Source organism: Salvia splendens, chromosome 19 (assembly GCF_004379255.2).
Source record: "Salvia splendens isolate huo1 chromosome 19, SspV2, whole genome shotgun sequence".
Classification (NCBI taxonomy): Eukaryota; Viridiplantae; Streptophyta; class Magnoliopsida; order Lamiales; family Lamiaceae; genus Salvia; species Salvia splendens.
In genome coordinates this window covers 18,480,184-18,500,239 of record NC_056050.1, presented here as the reverse complement: position 1 = coordinate 18,500,239, position 20,056 = coordinate 18,480,184, and the positions used below count along the sequence as shown (strand labels likewise).

The 20,056-nt window shown below is 35.5% G+C and overlaps 1 protein-coding gene across 1 annotated transcript; it reads left to right on the top strand.

Annotated features, from left to right (window-relative positions):
• Positions 1 to 9,704: 9,704 nt before the first annotated feature.
• On the top strand, positions 9,705 to 19,798 carry LOC121779648 (vacuolar protein sorting-associated protein 53 A-like). Its single transcript, XM_042177006.1, has 25 exons — positions 9,705 to 9,973; positions 10,116 to 10,189; positions 10,659 to 10,753; positions 11,518 to 11,574; positions 11,730 to 11,880; positions 12,847 to 12,917; positions 13,187 to 13,311; positions 13,692 to 13,852; positions 13,956 to 14,097; positions 14,552 to 14,615; positions 15,102 to 15,284; positions 15,395 to 15,436; positions 15,810 to 15,914; positions 16,009 to 16,068; positions 16,527 to 16,604; positions 16,720 to 16,827; positions 16,946 to 17,011; positions 17,599 to 17,676; positions 17,762 to 17,895; positions 17,972 to 18,065; positions 18,348 to 18,425; positions 18,635 to 18,697; positions 18,780 to 18,848; positions 18,941 to 19,036; positions 19,188 to 19,798. The coding sequence occupies exons 2-25, from the start codon at positions 10,132 to 10,134 to the stop codon at positions 19,476 to 19,478; spliced, it is 2,469 nt and encodes an 822-aa protein (XP_042032940.1). The 5' UTR covers positions 9,705 to 9,973; positions 10,116 to 10,131; the 3' UTR covers positions 19,479 to 19,798.
• Positions 19,799 to 20,056: the final 258 nt, after the last annotated feature.

The following is a 20,056-nucleotide window of genomic DNA, read 5'->3' as shown; positions in this document are numbered from 1 at the left end:
CTGTATAATATGAACTCGTTTTCCCTTAACTTGTTTAGTGAAGTAGATGTAGATTTATTTGGATCATTGGAGGGCTGAAAAACTGATTAAGAACTGATATCTCTATTACCTAAATCCACGTTTTGGTGGTGGTTATCTTTTATAAACCAATTCCTTGGTGTAGGACTGTACGGGGAATACTATACATCAATACATTACGAGAGTTTACAACACAGATGTTTATTCTATTCCAAGGGATGAGACACAATCACGATGCGTTACAAGCGTCCCGTTCCCCCGTCTGTTATATATTCGGCAAAGTGATGGAAGGGGGTTATCCCCTCCTCGCGCCAATTAGGTGTAGACGTGAAGTCTACTCATGGGTCTGCAAGTGATCTTCATTTTTCGATCGTTTTGTATCTATTTTTTAATAAAAAATTATCTCATTGTTCAAAATATATAAGTTACACAATAGATATTTATTCATTTTTTAAAATTTTTATATCCTTTAATACATTCTATATCATCTATAAATACCACATTCATCCCATTTCTTTAACAGTATGTACTTATCTCTTATTCTCAATTGTCATTCTAAGTTCTCTTTAAAATTTATAGCATTATGTTCTGCGGCAACGATATATGACCAGAGTGACAGATCCAGAATATGTGATCCATGTTTGATAAAATTGGGAAAATTCCTGAGCCGTTTACAGGCAATACTCTAACTATTACAACCGAAGAGTAATACAGATACAAGTGAAACGGAAATTACAACAAAAATAGAAAATAACCGTACTAACGACAAGCGAACTTTCGGAGTTTCGAGAATTGAGGAGACGATGCTCCTAAAGTGGCTATATGTGAATGAGATAATTAGTTTAGAGAGTGAAAGGAGAGCTTGTGATGTTGGTGTGTTTATGATGAATTCTCTTTTCAACCTCCTCACATATTTATAGACTTTAGGGAAGATTAAATAGTAATCATCTTGAACTTTGCTTCCACTTTAAGAGATCATTTTTTATTTTACTACTTAAGAGGTAGTTATCAAATTGATAACTCCATAAGAAGCTTCTAACTTAATCAAGTTGATAACTAAGTGGTTATCAAATTGATAACTCCATAAGAAGCTTCTAACTTAATCAAATTGATAACTAAGTGGTTATCAAATTGATAATTTCCAACAATCCCCCACATTGGTTAGAGCTTCACAATCTCAAACCAACATCTTAGTCACACCTCCATCGAAGGAATGCATATGCATGTATGCAGATGCTAGCCTCAATTCTCAAGAAATAATATTGCATTTGAAATGGTAGCTTGGGGCTTTGAACCTTCCATAGTCAATATGATCGGGCATACCGGCGGCCTGGTGGACGTGATGCCTTGAACCATTCCTCCTTGGTGTAATACCGAGACAATAGTATTGACACAATATTGTTTACAAACTCGTCAGTTCTCACGTTTGTGTCCTTTGCTGGCCATGAAACACCACTTTGGATTCATAAGTGATCTTACATATTTTGAAGCGGCCCTCACTTCTCACTTACATAGGTGATTCTTTCTCGAGTATCCTGCTATACTCTACCTCCTAGAGGTTTCCAAGAATCATTAAAAGTCAAAGACTTAACCTCTTACCACGTGCATGTTACAACACTCAATGCTTTCTAAGGAATGGGCGAAGACTAAGATCTTCCGAGTGTTACGACTAGATTCATATAGCTTCGTTTTCCCATTGAACCAAGCCCATGGGATCTCCAACCGTATGGTTGGGTTACCACTATAATCATCTTTTAGATGTGGTTTTCAACCCCATTCCTTCTAGCAGCTTAAGCATTTGATCACGACATAACCCTTTGGTTAATGGATCCGCTAAGTTATCTTTTGACTTTACATAATCAACTGAGATAACACCACTCGTGATCAATTGCCTCACGGTATTGTGCTTTCGACGTATATGTCGAGACTTTCCGTTATACAAACTATTATGTGCTCTCCCTATAGCCGCTTGGCTATCACAGTGTATCACTACTGTGGGCACTGGCTTCTTCCAACATGGGATATCTTCTAGGAAGTTTCTAAGCCACTCGACTTCTTCCCCTACTTTATCTAAAGCGATAAATTCAGATTCCATGGTGGATCGAGCTATACAGGTTTGTTTCGTTGACTTCCACGAAACAGCACCACCCCCCACAGTGAACACATACCCACTTGTTGAAAATGAGTCTTTTGAATCAGAAATCCAATTTGCGTCACAGTACCCTTCAAGTACTTGGGGATATCTGGTGTAATGCAGCCCAAAGTTGAGAGTATACTTTAAGTATCTCAAAACTCTACGAAGAGCTTTCCAATGTTGGTTACTTGGATAGCTCGTAAATCGACTCAACTTGTTCACTGGACATGCAAGATCAGGTCGGGTGCAATTTGTGATAAACATCATACTCCCTATGATCCTTGCATATTCTTCTTGAGCAATAGGCTCACCCGTGTGCCCGCTCAAATGCACATTTGGGTCCAATGGAGTACTAACGATAAGTCGAGTGGAGGAAAGCCCTCTTTCCGCAAGACAATTTACGCCCCGACTAGTGCTCACGGATTGGCGTAGTGTCCCCAAAGATAAAACGACTTCGTCCAAGTGAGTAGAAGCACCTCAAACTCACTAAGCACCGGTGAACTTTCGGAGTTTCGAGAATTGAGGAGACGATGCTCCTAAAGTGACTATATGTGAATGAGATAATTAGTTTAGAGAGTGAAAGGAGAGCTTGTGATGTTGGTGTGTTTATGATGAATTCTCCTTTGAACCTCCTCACATATTTATAGACTTTAGGGAAGATTAAGTAGTAATCATCTTGAACTTTGCTTCCACTTTAAGAGATCATTTTTTATTTTACTACTTAAGAGGTAGTTATCAAATTGATAACTCCATAAGAAGCTTCTAACTTAATCAAGTTGATAACTAAGTGGTTATCAAATTGATAACTCCATAAGAAGCTTCTAACTTAATCAAATTGATAACTAAGTGGTTATCAAATTGATAATTTCCAACAATCCCCCACATTGGTTAGAGCTTCACAGGCTCAAACCAACATCTTAGTCACACCTCCATCGGAGGAATGCATATGCATGTATGCAGATGCTAGCCTCAATTCACAAGAAGTAATATTGCATTTGAAATAGTAGCTTGGGGCTTTGAACCTTCCATAGTCAATATGATCGGGCATACCGGCGGCCTGGTGGACGTGATGCCTTGAACCATTCCTCCTTGGTGTAATACCGAGACAATAGTATTGACACAATATTGTTTACAAACTCGTCAGTTCTCACGTTTGTGTCCTTTGCTGGCCATGGAACACCACTTTGGATTCATAAGTGATCTTACATATTTTGAAGCGGCCCTCACTTCTCACTTACATAGGTGATTCTTTCTCGAGTATCCTGCTATACTCTACCTCCTAGAGGTTTCCAAGAATCATTAAAAGTCAAAGACTTAACCTCATACCACGTGCAGGTTAAAAACTCAATGCTTTCTAAGGAATGGGCGAAGACTAAGATCTTCCGAGTGTTACGACTAGATTCATATAGCTTCGTTTTCCCATTGAACCAAGCCCATGGGATCTCCAATTGTATGGTTGGGTTACCACTATAATCATCTTTTAGATGTGGTTTTCAACCCCATTCCTTCTAGCCGCTTAAGCATTTGATCACGACATAACCCTTTGGTTAATGGATCCGCTAAGTTATCTTTTGACTTTACATAATCAACTAAGATAACACCACTCGTGATCAATTGCCTCACAGTATTGTGCCTTCGACGTATATGTCGAGACTTTCCGTTATACAAACTATTATGTGCTCTCCCTATAGCCGCTTGGCTATCACAGTGTATCACTACTGTGGGCACTGGCTTCTTCCAACATGTGATATCTTCTAGGAAGTTTCTAAGCCACTCGGCTTCTTCCCCTACTTTATCTAAAGCGATAAATTCAGATTCCATGGTGGATCGAGCTATACAGGTTTGTTTCGTTGACTTCCACGAAACAGCACCACCCCCCACAGTGAACAAATACCCACTTGTTGAAAATGAGTCTTTTGAATCAGAAATCCAATTTGCGTCACAGTACCCTTCAAGTACTTGGGGATATCTGGTGTAATGCAGCCCAAAGTTGAGAGTATACTTTAAGTATCTCAAAACTCTACGAAGAGCTTTCCAATGTTCGTTACTTGGATAGCTCGTAAATCGACTCAACTTGTTCACTGGACATGCAAGATCAGGTCGGGTGCAGTTTGTGATAAACATCATACTCCCTATGATCCTTGCATATTCTTCTTGAGCAATAGGCTCACCCGTGTGCACGTTCAAATGCACATTTGGGTCCAATGGAGTACTTACGATAAGTCGAGTGGAGGAAAGCCCTCTTTCTGCAAGACAATTTACGCCCCGGCTAGTGCTCACGGATTGGCGTAGTGTCCCCAAAGATAAAACGACTTCGTCCAAGTGAGTAGAAGCACCTCAAACTCACTAGGCACCGGCGAACTTTCGGAGTTTCGAGAATTGAGGAGACGATGCTCCTAAAGTGGCTATATGTGAATGAGATAATTAGTTTAGAGAGTGAAAGGAGAGCTTGTGATGTTGGTGTGTTTATGATGAATTCTCCTTTGAACCTCCTCAAATATTTATAGACTTTAGGGAAGATTAAGTAGTAATCATCTTGAACTTTGCTTCCACTTTAAGAGATCATTTTTTATTTTACTACTTAAGAGGTAGTTATCAAATTGATAACTCCATAAGAAGCTTCTAACTTAATCAAGTTGATAACTAAGTGGTTATCAAATTGATAACTCTATAAGAAGCTTCTAACTTAATCAAATTGATAACTAAGTGGTTATCAAATTGATAATTTTCAACAATCCATAAATGCAAATTTTATGACAAATAATTACTCCCCATCACACAATAAAAATAAAATAATATATAAGAACAATGTTTCCATCGTCCCAACTAAGTTGGGTGGCTTATTATGGACACGGAAATTAAGAAATTGTGTTAAATGTGTTAAATGAAAATAAAATAAAATAAAATAAAATAAAATAAAATAAAATAAAATAAAATAAAATAAAATAAAATAAAATAAAAAAGCAAGAGAGATAAGAGAGAATAAAGTTGGTGATCGAGTAAAGCAAAAGTGATAAGATGTTTTGGTTTTTGTAAAAAAAAAGAAAAAAAAATGACTCAACTTTAATGCGGCGTGCCACAGAAGGAATATGACTCAACTTCATTGGAACACATGGAATACATCTTAATATTATGTTAAATTTCAGAACTATGGTATTTTAAAATACAAAATAACACTTGTTTTATACCATAACCAAACTAAGATTTCAAATTACATATAACTACTACAATATCCACGAACCAAAATAATAAAAGTAGCAAACCACCTAATTGAATTTTCTAAAAATGAAAAAAAAAAACAAATTAATAGTACTAGACTAATAAGAATATAAATGAATAAACAATTAAAATATATACTCCTACCTAATGTTTAAAAAAGGAAATAGTTTGATTTGATTCTTCAAATTTTATACTATCACATTGAAAATAAAATAAAATTAAAAAACTATAATTCTTGATGTATGTTAATAAAAGAAAATTGGAGCTAACTCCAAGATTCGAAAACAAGTCTGTTGTTGGACAAGGTGAATGCTCTCATTTATATCTACTTTGGCCAAAGTTTAAACACGTAGACAAGTGGGCGGATGGTATAGAGTCGAGTTCGAGCTCAGACTTCGAAATGCACAAAGCACAACTAGGAAACCCAATATTCAATAAGTGGCGATGCTCAATCCATGAATGAGCCCAGAGAAACTGCCCAATCGGAACAAAGGCAACAAAGGATAAAGACAAGCGAGGAGGTGGAACTTCAAACAATGCAGCCCTAGAAGATCAGGGACTCGGGCTGCATTGTTTCGGCATTTTACCATATATTTCGGCAGTGGCATGACTATGCCAGAAAGGTGACAATGGCGGTACTATACGAAAGAAGAAGACATGGATGTGTTTTTTGTTTGTGCTTGGGATGATGAAGAGAAGAAGATTAGATGGTGATTGGCGACGATAAATGGAGATTTTTATCCGATGGATTAGACAAGATACGAGAAGTGATTTTTTCTGGTGGCTGAGAAAATCAAATTATTTCGGATTTTCAAAATTGGAAAAAAGGGAGAGATATGATAAAGGCGGCGGCGCAAACAAGATTTTCATTTAACCCTAAAATCACTTATATATATGATGAGAGACATGCTAAAGCCCGCGGCTGCGGCGAGCCATTGTTCAACAACCAACACGTCCAAAAAGAAGCAAAAAAAAGTAAACCCAGAGCAGGAAGAAACCAACTTTCTAGCTAAACCAACTACATAGAGACAACGAAATAAGTGATGATTAGCCTTTTGCTTGATGAGAGACATGCTCAATAATGAATTGAGTGAACTACAAAAATGGTCCTTGGACTATGGGTTTATCTCGCCCATAGTCCCTAGACTTTAAAAATATCGCCAGACTATTGGGTTACAAATCTATCCCACATCGGATGAGTGAGGGAAGTTGGAGGGTGTATATAATTCCTGTCAAACCCCAATTAGTTTGAGGCCTTTTGGGAGTGACCCAAAAACAAATCCGTGCGGGCTTGACCTAAAGCGGACAATATCAAACTAATGTTGCAGTCAACGATCCTAACAAGTGGTATCAGAGCCCAGGTGGCTATGGGTTGTGCCTGGATGAGCCCCGGTTAGGGTCGGGCCCTGAAGGACTTGGGTTAGAGTCGGGCCCAGGATGACCCAGGGGCCAGGGTTGGAACGACCCATGTTTGTGTCGACTGCGTTCCCGATGTGGTCTCGGTTTGAGGGGAGGTTTGTTGGGTTACAAACCTATCCCACATCGGATGAGTGAGGGAAGTTGGAAGGTGTATATAATTCATGTTCAACCTCAATTAGTTTGAGGCCTTTTGGGAGTGACCCAAAAATAAATCCGTGCGGGCTTGACCCAAAGCGGACAATATCAAACTAATGTTGCAGTCGACGATCCTAACACAGACATCCCTGGACTAAGGGTTTATCTCGAAATTTGTCCTTTTTCACTATTTTCTGTCGAAAATACCCTTTTGGGGGAGGGGGTTGGGCAATTTGGTCTTTTTACACTTTTAACATTTTAAATCTGATATTATTTCAGTTATGTACTAAATCTGATATTATTTCAAAATTACCATTCTTCTTCCCTTTTGTCATCCTTCACTTTGTTTCTATATTTCAATATTAGATTTAATTTTATAAATTTAAATATCAATAAATTTTTTTAATTAAAATTATTAATTTTTGTTATTTAATATAATATTCCGCTGAATTGAAGAAGTACAGAAAAATAATAGGAATCATGATGGAAAAATAAGAGCTATTCTATTTAGTTTTTGTTCGTTTGTTATAATTGCTTGTGATTGAATATTATGAAGTTGACTAAAAATTTGATCCTACTAAAATTTTTATATATGAGTATTTTTGTTGAAATTTTCTAGTAAATTTTGATTGTTTGCAAATTAATAAACGAAAATTATACTAGTCTTACATTATATACATATTTATTTCAGAATAAATCGTCTTATATGATCTATTTATGATTAAAGCTATTAAATATTGATTAAAACTAAGGCGTTGTCATACCTTATTGATTAAATATTAGACACTATCAAATATTGATTATGACTATTAATTTTTGTAATTTAATAATTTTTATAATTAAAAAAATTTATTGATATTTAAAAATTGAAATTTAAAATTTAATTTTATAAAATTAAATCTAATATTGAAATAAAGAAACAAAGTGAAGGATGACAAAAGGGAAGAAGAATGATAATTTTAAAAGAGTAAAGGCCAAAATTGGTCCTGAACATATGCTCATTTTATCATTTTGGTCCTAAACTTTATCTTTTGAATTTTTTGGTCCTGGGCATTTCAAATCGGATCACAATTGGTCCTCCGTCAACAATTCCGTTAACGGTCAACGATTTTAATCACAATTTTGACCAACTTAAACAATTTTTAATTATTTAATCATCAAAATTATTTTTTTAAATAAAATCATAAATTATTTATTAGAAATAATTAAATAATTTTTAAATAATTAAATTATTTATTCCAACTTAAACAATTTTTAAATAACAAAATTATTTATGATTTTATTTAAAAAAAATAATTTTGATGATTAAATAATAAAAAATTATTTAAGTTGGTCAAAATTGTGTTTATCATAAAAAAATCATAAATTATTTATTACAACTTAAACAATTTTTAAATAATTAAATTATTTATGATTTTATTTAAAAATAATAATTTTGATGATTAAATACTTAAAATTTGTTTAAGTTGGTCAAAATTGTGTTTATCATCAAAAAATCATAAATTATTTATTACAACTTAAACAATTTTTAAATAATCAAATAATTTATGATTTTATTTAAAAAAATATTTTTGATGATTAAATAATTAAAAATTGTTTAAGTTGGTCAAAATTGTGATTAAAATCGTTGACCGTTAAATATTAACAGAATTGTTAACGGAGGACCAATTGTGATCCGATTTGAAATGTCCAGGACCAAAAAATTCAAAAGATAATGTTTAGGACCAAAATGATAAAATGAGCATATGTCCAGGACCAATTTTGGCATTTACTCATTTTAAAATAATATCAGATTTAGTACATAACTAAAATAATAGTATCAGATTTAAAATGTTAAAAGTGTAAAAAGATCAAATTGCCCAAACCCCCAAAACCCCAAAAGGGTATTTTCGACCGAAAATAGTGAAAAATGACCAATTTCGAGATAAACCCTTAGTCCAGGGATGTCTGACAATATTTTCAAAATCCAGGGACTATGGGCTAGATAAACTCATAGTCCAGGGACCATTTTTATAGTTTACTATAATGAATTTGCATTTTGTGTGATGATTAGCCTTTAGTCGGGATTCAGTTTCTTGTTTCAAATTTTCAAGCACCATATTAAATACTCCTTCCGCCCCATAAGAATATACATTTTTTATATTTCATGCATCATATCAAAAGAGTACTTTCAAAATTTGAAAACTTTTTTTTTCTAAAAGGTGAGATCCATTTTCCATTAACATTACTTACTTTTCCTTTCTACTTCTTCGTTATTTTATCAATCATGCATTAAAACTTGTGTTCAATCTAAAATGCATATTTTTTGGAATGAAATACATTTTAATGTAACTAGAAATTCATATACTCCTTTATAGCGTTGACTATTGAGGAAAAAATTGCATTTTGTATTAATATTTATCAATTTTAGCAACCAAAGAAATACAAGTAGTAACAAATTTAACCAACGAATTGATCTTATAAAAAACAGAACAATATTCAATCTTACTCCTTCTGTTCATGGAGACATTTCTTTCCGGCACAGAGATTAAGAAAAATTGTGTTAAGTGAATTAAGAAAAGGAAGAATAAAGTAGAAAAGAAAAAAGGTTGTGAGATGAAGAGAGAATAAGGTAAGAGAGAGTAAAGTAAGTGAGAAGAAACGAGTTGACTTTTACTAGGGAAATGACTTCACTACTATGGAACGTACCAAAATCGTAAAATGACTCATGGAACCGAGGGAGTATAACTTAAAAAAGAGGGAGTATAACTTAAAAAAAATTAAAATTAAAATGCTAATAATGAGTTTTCTTTCTCGCTCAAAGTCCCGATTTTGATTGTTAAACAAATTATGGCTATGGGAGTTAGAATTGACAGAAAATCGGCAGTTTGCTCATTTAAGCTGGCGAATTGACGATTCAAGTTAAAGGAAATCCAAGTTTTTTTCTTCGTTTGGCAGCTACTAATCGGAAAAAGGATCGCTCATTCACTCAATTTTTCATTTCCAGCTCCGATTTTGATTGAGAAACAGTTCGATTGGCGGAGGCGTAGGGGACTAGTGACTCACCAGGTAGCATAATTTTCAATTTGATGTGATTTCTCGGCACTTTTTTTTCGAATTAGCAGCGGTTTCTAGCGCATGATTCAGATCCGTTCAATGAGTTTCCAGTGTTTGTGAGTAATTGGTTGATGGATTAGGATCTCCTTTTTAGTTTTTGATCGCGCAAAATGGCGGCACCTGACAAGCAGAGCGCTTTGGATTACATCAATCAGATGTTCCCCACAGGTTCCGCACATCTTTCTCTGTATCTGTTTCCGTGATTATTTTTTATACTATTAGGGATTGGCGTAAGCTATAGTTGGAAGGATTTGTTCAGAATGATCTGAGTTCATGGAAATATTCCAAGAATTAATTTATGAGGGGGAATTTTAGTGTCTTTTTGGCTTCTGGGAATTTTATAAGTAGGAAGTCGATGGGAAACTAAACCCAGGAAAAACTGATCCTGACTTGGCTAGGATTTAGGAAGAGTTAGTTCAAGCTCGTATAGTTTCGCTAATATTTCCTGTCCATTAAGTCCAAGTTATGAAGCCATTTTTTCGGAAAGGGTGTTTAGAAACAGAAGTAGAATAAGAGCAAATTTTCTTTGTGATCAGATAGGTTGAGTTTGCCTGTGCTGGTGGGACTTGAACTTCTAGATGTTGCTCTATTAAACTTAGTTCAGTTGTTGATGATGTGGAAGCTGGTTGTCATGCAGAGGCCTCTCTATCTGGTGTTGAGCCCCTTATGCAGAAAATACATAGTGAAATCCGTAGGGTGGATGCTGAGATTTTGGCTGCTGTTCGCCAGCAGGTTGGTATCTTCACTAATTGGTGGTCAGTTATTGCTGATAAACTGGTGGATATGACTCTCTTAGACTGTAATTCCATCTTTGATTTTAGAGGTTTATTTTTGCTTGCTTGGATTGGAATATATGGAATCAGTTGAATGAGTTTTGGCATGATAAAGTAAATGGAGAATAGGGGATCAGAAGATTTAAGGCTTGGGTGGGGAAAGCAAGCTCACTCGAGATCTGATCTTTTGTAAATAGTAGTTAAAATATAGTACTATCTCAATTAACTAATTAAAGAATGCTTGGTGTTGGAGAATAATATTCTGGGTTTATTCTATCATGCTAGTGTTAGCCCTTTGCAGCAGGGCATTCGTTTGGTAAAGATGATATGATTAGTGAACATAAAACTAGAAAAGGGCACTCACACTAGTAACTTGCTTGCTCTTTTGGCATACATGTAAGCCTGCTTTTCTGGTCTTGTCCTTAAAGTTGTTAATGTATTACTATTACCAAATACAACCCAGATTACATGCCAAAACACTGCATACTTTCACTTCTAGGTGGTTTCATACGAATGCTTGCATCTTCTTTTTTGTTGTATTCGCCATATGTTTTCTTCCGTTTGAAGTGGAACCATTGACTTTGGGACAGTTGTTTGCTTTATTTAAGAGTTAAACAACACTTTTGCTGGTTTTTACTGATGCCTTGCTTATCAACAAATAAATTTTTTCTTCTCAACAATCTTAATCTATTGACACGTTTATGATGTCTGCATTTCTAATAGAGTAATTCAGGGAGCAAGGCCCGGGAGGACCTTGCAGCAGCTACTCATGCTGTTCAGGTTTGTCCATTACTTTAATCATTTACTTAATTGACATGGCAGATTTTTTATTTTCTTAGCGCAAATACCCTCCTCTAACTGCTTATCATATTTCTCAAAAACATTGTTTTTTCTCTTACTGCCTTTCACTAATTAGATATATCATTTGAACATAGGAACTCTTGTACAAAATGCAAGAAATAAAGACTAAAGCAGAGCAAAGTGAAACAATGGTTCAGGAAATATGCCGGGACATCAAGAAACTGGATTTTGCAAAGAAGCATATAACTACTACAATTACTGCCCTTCATCGTCTTACTATGCTAGGTAAAGTTTTTGGTCTTGATTATCTTGGAGTGGAGTTTGATTCTTATTCAATCTTGTTTTTATTTGGGTTTTAGTGGTAGTCCTATGAATCTTGTTGTGTAAGTTTGTAACTGTAAAGTCTTATTGTATATGAAATGCATTAAAGCTTGCCTACAGAACTCTCTTATTAATGCTCATGCGGGTGCGATTTTAGTATTATACTATTTGGTTAAAATTTTGTTAAAACATTATCTGTTATCATCATTATATCAGTATTTTTTTACTTCCTGGTTTCAGCTCATCAAAGGTAATAGTATGAGTTTCAACAGAGATGGTATAGTTTGATTAATGTTTTCTATTTTCTCCTTTTCTTTTTCCTGATAATGTCCAGGAGATCCTTGATAACAAGGATGGGGAGCTTATGGCCTAGTAGTTCACATCTACTTTAACCCGTGAATCAAGATAAGGATTGTAACTTTCTAATTGTAGAGAACTAGGCAGGACATAACTCTATGTATAAATCCTGAGGGAGTGGATGATTTTGGAATTCGAAAATCAAGATAAATATGTTTCTGCGAGATGGAGCAGTTGGGAACTCGTTTTTTTTTGTCTCCCTCTCTATCTTTTTTAATTTTCCACTTCCACTAGTTTTTTCGAGTAACTTTGTTGAAAATATGATATTCTCAATCCTTGTTATTGTTTCCCTATATATATGGCTCATTGCATGTCTGAGAACTAATTGAAAGTTAACAAATTAGCAAAGTGATAGATATTTCCCGATGAGCTCTTGAAGAAGTCTAGTTTATACTTTTAAATGAGGTCACTGCTTATGGTTGAAACATAAAGCTACATGTTGAGTTCTTTGTTAACAATCTATCCTTTTTGGTAACGTTTAATAGGTTCTGTACTACTTTATTTACGCATTCTTCTCTTTTTAAATGGAATCTGATTCCTGCAAAATCATTCCTCCTTTTCTCTTGTTGACAGTATCTGCTGTAGAACAACTTCAAGCTATGGCTTCTAAAAGACAATACAAGGAGGCAGCTGCACAACTTGAGGTATTACATGGTGTGCACATGCTTGCAGTCTTTCTTTGTTTACAGTTGATATATTTTTTGAGCTACATTGGTCGGTGCTCAGAGCTGAATTAATTGTTTCTTGCATTAGAAATATTGAGCATCATCTTACAAAAACCACGCTAATACATTCAATCACATTTACTTTGAGGTAAGAGGTATATGTTATAATTGTTGATGGGATGTAGATGTAATCACAGTTTTCCTGATTCTTCTTTCCCATAGTTTCATGAGTTGGGTATACATTTCAGGCTGTCAACCAGTTATGCAGTCATTTTGAGGCTTACAGAGATTTTCAGAAGATCACGGAGCTAAGAGAAAAATTCAAGAGCATCAAACAAATTTTGAAGTCTCATGTGTTCTCAGATTTCTCTAGGTGTGTTAATTATGAAGTCTGGAGATTGACTAAGACAAAATGCTTTTTATGTGTTACAGTTAATTTCATTGCTGCATTACAATTGTATGGAGCGCTAAGTCGCTGCTTATGAATCTCTCCTACTCCTTGATCTTTTCTTTTCAGTTGGTGCCTGGTGGTGTTTAGGTAGATTCGGAACTTGGGAGATCTAGGGAAAAGATTATCATGATCACCATTTTTTTGTGAACACATGTCAATTGTCAAATAATCTAGATGTTTTGCTTTGAGTTTCTAGTTGCTTTTTTGATCATACGGTTGATTTGAGTTTTATTACATCAGGAGTACAAGTTTCTGTGTTCTGACTTACTTTTCAACCTTCTTTTCCTCTACTTTTTGTACAGCTTAGGTACAGGTAAAGAGACCGAGGAATCTAATTTACTGCAGCAGCTATCTGACGCATGTCTGGTTGTTGATGCCCTTGAGCCATCAGTTAGAGAAGAGTTAGTAAAAAATTTCTGTAGTAGAGAGCTTACTTCATACCAGCAAATTTTTGAGGGAGCAGGTTTGTCGTATTGCTTTATATTTTGATTTTTGTTATTGCCTCCCAATTTTTCATGTAGTTGACTTTGATATGTTGGAACTCGAAACTTGGCTAAATTTGTCAGAACTGGCAAAGTTGGATAAAACAGAAAGACGATATGCTTGGATCAAGCGCCGCCTACGAACCAATGAGGAGATTTGGAAACTTTTCCCCTCTTCATGGCATGTCCCTTATCTGCTTTGCATCCAGTTCTGCAAGTTGACGAGGTTGGTGATTTATGTCACGTTTGAACTCACATGCGAAACCTATGATTGTGAGTTTTAGCATTGCTTGTGAACTGTTCTCCTAGGTTTACATCCTTGTTTGACTTATATAATGGACATCCATTTTGAGGACATGGATTTCTAATATTTTGAAATCTGAAAGTGTAGTAGCATAGCATAAGTATAATCTTGATTGCATAATTTCATTATCCTGTAGATCCTTTTTTTGTTGTTTCTCATTGAATCTGCCATTCTGTTGCTAGTAGAGACACTCCTAGTGGGTGTTTCTTCATAACGTTGCAGTTGCAATATTTGTGTTTATAGTCACTGAATAACACTTTGTAAGAATAAATTTGTTTGATGGTTTTATCTGGGTCGCTAAGAAGATAACAGTAACAAGATCATTAACTTCATGATGAATTTTACATCATGATGGAGTTCTTTATGGGGTGAGCAGGACACAACTGGTAGACATCCTCAACAATCTTAAAGAAAAACCAGATGTTGGAACATTGTTGCTGGTAAGGTTCTTCTGTACCTTGTTTCCTGAAGTAGTCCAAAAAATTAATGTATATATATGCCAAAGTGCTAATTTCAACCTTTTACCCAGTGGTGATTGACTGATTTCCTTGCCTCATATCAAATGCATGTGCACCTCTGCTGTATGCATTCCATTTGGTGTCTGTTATTGTGCTTTTGTTCTGCTGTTATGCTACATTTATGTTCCAATATCCTTGCACCCCTAAATTGATCAAATATTAGCTTCTTAAGCACATTTCTTAATCGTACAACAAAACAAGTTCTACTATCTACTTTGATATCCATTCACTTATAGACCTATAAGGCTTGGTTTTTCCTTTCTCGGCGCTCAGCTAGAGAAATTGCAAAAGTTTGACCTTGTACTGTATTACTGTGACATTAATAATATGGGTGAAAAACATGTACTTTTCAGCCATGCATCTTTTAAAGAGTTGCATAAGTAATGCTTCTATGATGGGTGCTAGTAGGCTTTACAGCGGACTTTGGAGTTTGAGGAAGAACTAGCAGAGAAATTCGGTGGTGGAAGTCGCAACAAGGAATCAGGAAGCGACACTGGGGAAGATACAACTGAGAGTAGCAGTCAGACTATTTCAGACATTCGAAAGAAATATGAGAAAAAGCTCGCAGCACATCAAGGAAGTGAGAGTGAGGCATGTTCACTGATTTCTTCACTTAGTCCATCAGTTGATATATTCTGATAGTGCAAAATTGATATCCACACAATGTTACTTCTGCCTAACTTAGTTATTTTTCTAATCAGGACCAAGATGGCCACAAAGATCTGTCTGTGCCTGATGCTGGGGTAACTTTTCTTGTCTTGTTTTTCTTACAAATTGCTGCATGTGGTTAAAAATAGTGTTTCTCTTTTATTTTATGATCAGAAACAAGATTTTACCCATCATCCATCTTGTATAGATTTGCTTGCTTCAAATTTAGCTGTTTCATTGACTGAGTAGCAGTGTAGGCAAACCAAAGAGTCTGTTCTTGCATTTTGTGCTTAATCATATGGCAGATTTTAGAATTGACTTTATTTTTAATTTTACAAAAAAAAAATGCATGAAGTTTCAGCTTATCAGTATAACAACTCCATTAACTGTTTCATTTATAAGGTTCACGTTCATGAACTTAGGAACTAATCAAAATCTTACCTTTAATGCGATTGATTTACCTGGCAGTTCAATTTTAGAGGGATCATTTCATCATGCTTTGAACCTTACTTGGCGGTCTATGTTGAACTGGAGGAAAGAACTCTTATGGAGCATTTGGAGAAACTTGTCCAGGTTTGGGTCACTCTGATTCTCTATTGGTGTTTAACTTTTAGGTCCTTCTACGTTTTTTTCCATGACTAACATATATTTGCATCTTATATTACAGGAAGAAACATGGGAAATTGAAGAGGGGAGTCAAACTAATATTTTATCAAGCAGTATGCAGGTATGCTTAAAGAGACTTAGAATGAATTGTTAAATACCGATGATTTGTTAGAATTTATAAAAACAAAATCCATAATGCATATGCTTCTACCTTGTTCATTTCAAACTCTCGTACTATTTAGTCTAAGCAATATCAACTAAAATGGAAAATTATATGCAAAATATATCGCTCTTTAAAATTCATAAAACCAATAATAATATAAAGTAGAACTGTAGAAGTGTTTGTTTGCCTGATTCATTTTTTACTGGGATTTTATATGACTACCTGGTTCTGGTGAAGTAACTATTTAATTAACACTGCACGTCACTGAATATGATAAAATCAGTCGTTCTTTTGCATTTCTTGCACGCCTTTGCTTATTATTGCATTATTCATCACATTAGAGCATGCTTAATCCTAAATCCTTCATCACATTAGAGCATGCTTAATCCTAAATCCTTATTCACTGTATTGTGAAGGTGTTTTTGATCATCAGAAGAACGTTAAAGAGATGCAGTGCTCTGACAAAAAAACAGACATTGTTTAATTTATTCAAGGTTTGTTTAATTCACAATGTTATATGCATATGCCTAAACAATAAGGATATTTTTTGTGATTTTTCATTAAAGCAACTATTTTACACGTTCTCCGACTACATTTTCCTGTAAATAGGTATTCCAAAGAATTCTTAAAGCTTATGCTACAAAGCTTTTCTTAAGATTGCCGAAGGGTGGTACAGGACTTGTAGCAGCTGCTACAGGAATGGATGGTCAGATCAAGGTACTGTTTATTGAATCTTTTTTGGTGTGTGTCTATGTGTTTTTGACTTTATGTATCTTTCTTATGTTTGTTTGAATGCTATCTTCATTGTGTTCAACTGACCAACCTTTTATCACAGACATCTGACAAGGATGAACGTTTGATCTGCTATATAGTCAACACAGCTGAATATTGTCACACAACGGTTAGTTTTGAAATGCTTCATTCATCTGCAAACCAAATTCATTAAGTAGTTAGATGCAATAACCCAATAATCTTTAGGACGCAGAAGATTAAAATGGTGGGTTTGATTTAGAATGTTGCTAAGCAACCTAGCCTGCTTGTTACTGTTTTAGAGCCATGACTTGGATATTCTTGTACTTCAATTTTTCTTCTTATCGACTGGAGTTATATATATGAAAATTTTCAATTATGTTACTATCGAAATTTCTGTTGTTTCAGTAAATAATTATGGTACACCAAATGCTATAACTGTGAGTTTCTAGCAAAATAGCAGCATATTCTGCTGCGGAATTCAGACCTTCACTGAAAACTGAGAAGTTGCATCAATAATTTAAGTGCCATTAGATACAAAATTACATTACTTTCTCAAATACAAGTCAATTCGAGATTTCGAGTACTACGTTTGACTCTAATGGGTGGTTGATAAAGAGATCTGTATCTCGTGAACCGACATGTCTGCTGCAGATATAGCATGTTTAAGTCCTTTCATTTGCTTCTTTTATATCTCTCTTACCCAAGACTAAGTCTCTTTCTTTCACACATTATCAGTCAGGTGAATTGGCTGAAAATGTATCCAAAATAGTTGATCCCCAGTATGCCGATAGCATCGACATGTCTGAAGTGCAGGTGGATAAAATCTTCGTATGCCTTGTTTACCGTTTCTGCCTTGCGACCCCAAGCCCCCTTATCATAGTTTTGCTGTATTCTGCAGGACGAGTTCTCTGCAGTTATAACAAAAGCACTGATAACTCTTGTGCATGGTATTGAAACAAAGTTTGACTCTGAAATGGTAGCGATGACACGTGTTCCTTGGGGCACACTTGAAAGTGTTGGCGACCAATCGGAGTAAGATGCCTTGATACATATATGATCGCCGACATAGTATGTTTTTGCATAGGTTAACATACGTATATTCCTGCAGATATGTGAATGGCATAAATACAATTCTGACTTCAAGCATTCCTGTGCTTGGAAGGCTTCTTTCTCCTATATATTTCCAATTCTTCCTCGATAAGGTGAATGAGTAATGCCTAAATTGACTTTCTATATCTTGCTCTTTAGTTGGAGGATTATACTTGAAGGTGTTTCCTATTATTTTCAGTATGCGTATTTGAGTTCCTAAAGGATAATTACTAACATCAGCTTGTGATAATATAACTATAGTCAATGAAAATTTCTATGTAGTACTAATTTTTATGCGGATTAACTTTTTCTCCTTACAAACAAGCACATAAGTTTTATTCTTTAAATGTTTATTCTTCTACAACAGCCGAGCTAATCCTCTCTAACCTCTGCAGCTTGCATCATCGCTTGGTCCACGCTTCTATCTCAATATCTTCAAATGCAAGCAAATCTCGGAAACAGGAGCTCAGCAAGTACAATCCTTTTACTTTGTTTGTAGATTTTTTTTCTGAGTTTTTCTAGTTGGATGGGTTTTGTTAAAAAGAAGGCCATTATTCGGAATGATAATTTTCTGAATACTTTTGTGCTAGTGTGACCATATCAAAATTTTAGAACCTCTCTTTGGTGAAAAATGAACTTATTAACTCTTTGGACTTATATTGTTTTTACGTATTGAAATCAGATGCTGCTGGATACACAAGCTGTCAAAACAATCCTTCTGGAAATTCCTTCCCTTGGAAAACAGGTAACATACCGACCACTTTCCTTCTTAAGGTTTATACCCCATGACTTCAATTTTGAACTGTCCTATTTGCTTCTCTAAGCAGGTATCTGCCGCTGCTGGCTACTCGAAATTTGTTAGCCGTGAAATGAGCAAAGCTGAAGCACTGTTGAAAGTAAGATTTCCATTGACACTGAACTCTGTGATGACTTAACAAGGCCCTCTTAATCACTATTCTTTGTTAATGTTCTTTAAATGATCCAACAGGTCATATTGTCCCCCATTGACTCTGTGGCTGATACATATTGTGCTCTACTGCCCGAGGGTACTCCTTCTGAGTTTCAACGAATTCTGGATCTTAAGGTTGCTCTTTCCCCGTCTTTGGATTCTTGAATTTCGTTTTTATTTAGTTTCTCAGTATTCATCTGAGTAAAAATTCTAAACCTTTTTTTTTTATTTTTGAAATGATTTCTTCATGCTTACATGCTATAGATATTACTTAATAAATTTTCAGGGCCTCAAAAGGACTGACCAGCAAAGCATACTAGACGACTACAACAAGCGTGGGGCAGGGACGTATCAGCAATCCATTAAGACAGTCGTTCCATCGGCACCTAACACTGCAGTGGCACCTAATCAACCCACACCTACTGGGATCATTCCATTGAAGGAAGAGATTGTAGCAAGGGCTGCCGCTCTGGGGAGAGGGGCTGCCACAACCGGAATCCGCAGAATCCTAGCATTAACCGAGTCAACTACCAAAGATCGCAAGGATGGACCTCTGAGGAAACTTTTCATTGGATGAAAGCATAAAGAAGTCAAATGATTTGCCCTACTCTGGTTAGGGATACACTCCTTCCTCTTGAGTATTGCAATCGATCATTCAAACGTCTTCATTGTCCCCCTTCCCCAACCGTATACATAACCTCTTCCTCCTGTGGATGTTTTCCTTTTCTTGGAGATATCTTGTTGTGTAGAGCTTCCTAGTTAGTTCTGGGCTTTTTTGGGAACCTTTGGAATAAGATTTTGATGATATGTATTCTAGTAGTAATATACAATGACTCTTCTGCCTCTCTTTCTGTTACTACTAAGTACTAAAAGCTAATCGAATAGAATTTGTATGCATGCCTATTTAGATTCTTTAGAGCATCCGCATCGGTTCTCTGACGGACGGCGTCTGTGCTGCTGGCGCGGCAACACTCTGTCCGCCGCTGGCACGGCGCTGCTCGATGTATCGAGCACGTCCGTACCGCTGAGCAGGCGACGTGGCGCGTTTCTATTTGCCAACGGATTAGCCGTTGGATTTTCTATTTTTTAAAAAAAAATTGAAAATAATACCAAAAATTTAAAAATATATATTTTCGGATTCCCAAAAATATAGCC

What these genes read in the sequence shown, in the direction of transcription:
- LOC121779648 (XM_042177006.1), top strand. Translation starts at nt 10,132, where the DNA reads ATGGCGGCACCTGACAAGCAGAGCGCTTTGGATTACATCAATCAGATG. An exon ending in ATCAAGGAAGTGAGAGTGAG is followed by an intron (nt 15,285 to 15,394) that starts GCATGTTCACTG and finishes TTTTCTAATCAG; the next exon opens with GACCAAGATGGCCACAAAGA. An exon ending in GAATGGATGGTCAGATCAAG is followed by an intron (nt 16,828 to 16,945) that starts GTACTGTTTATT and finishes CTTTTATCACAG; the next exon opens with ACATCTGACAAGGATGAACG.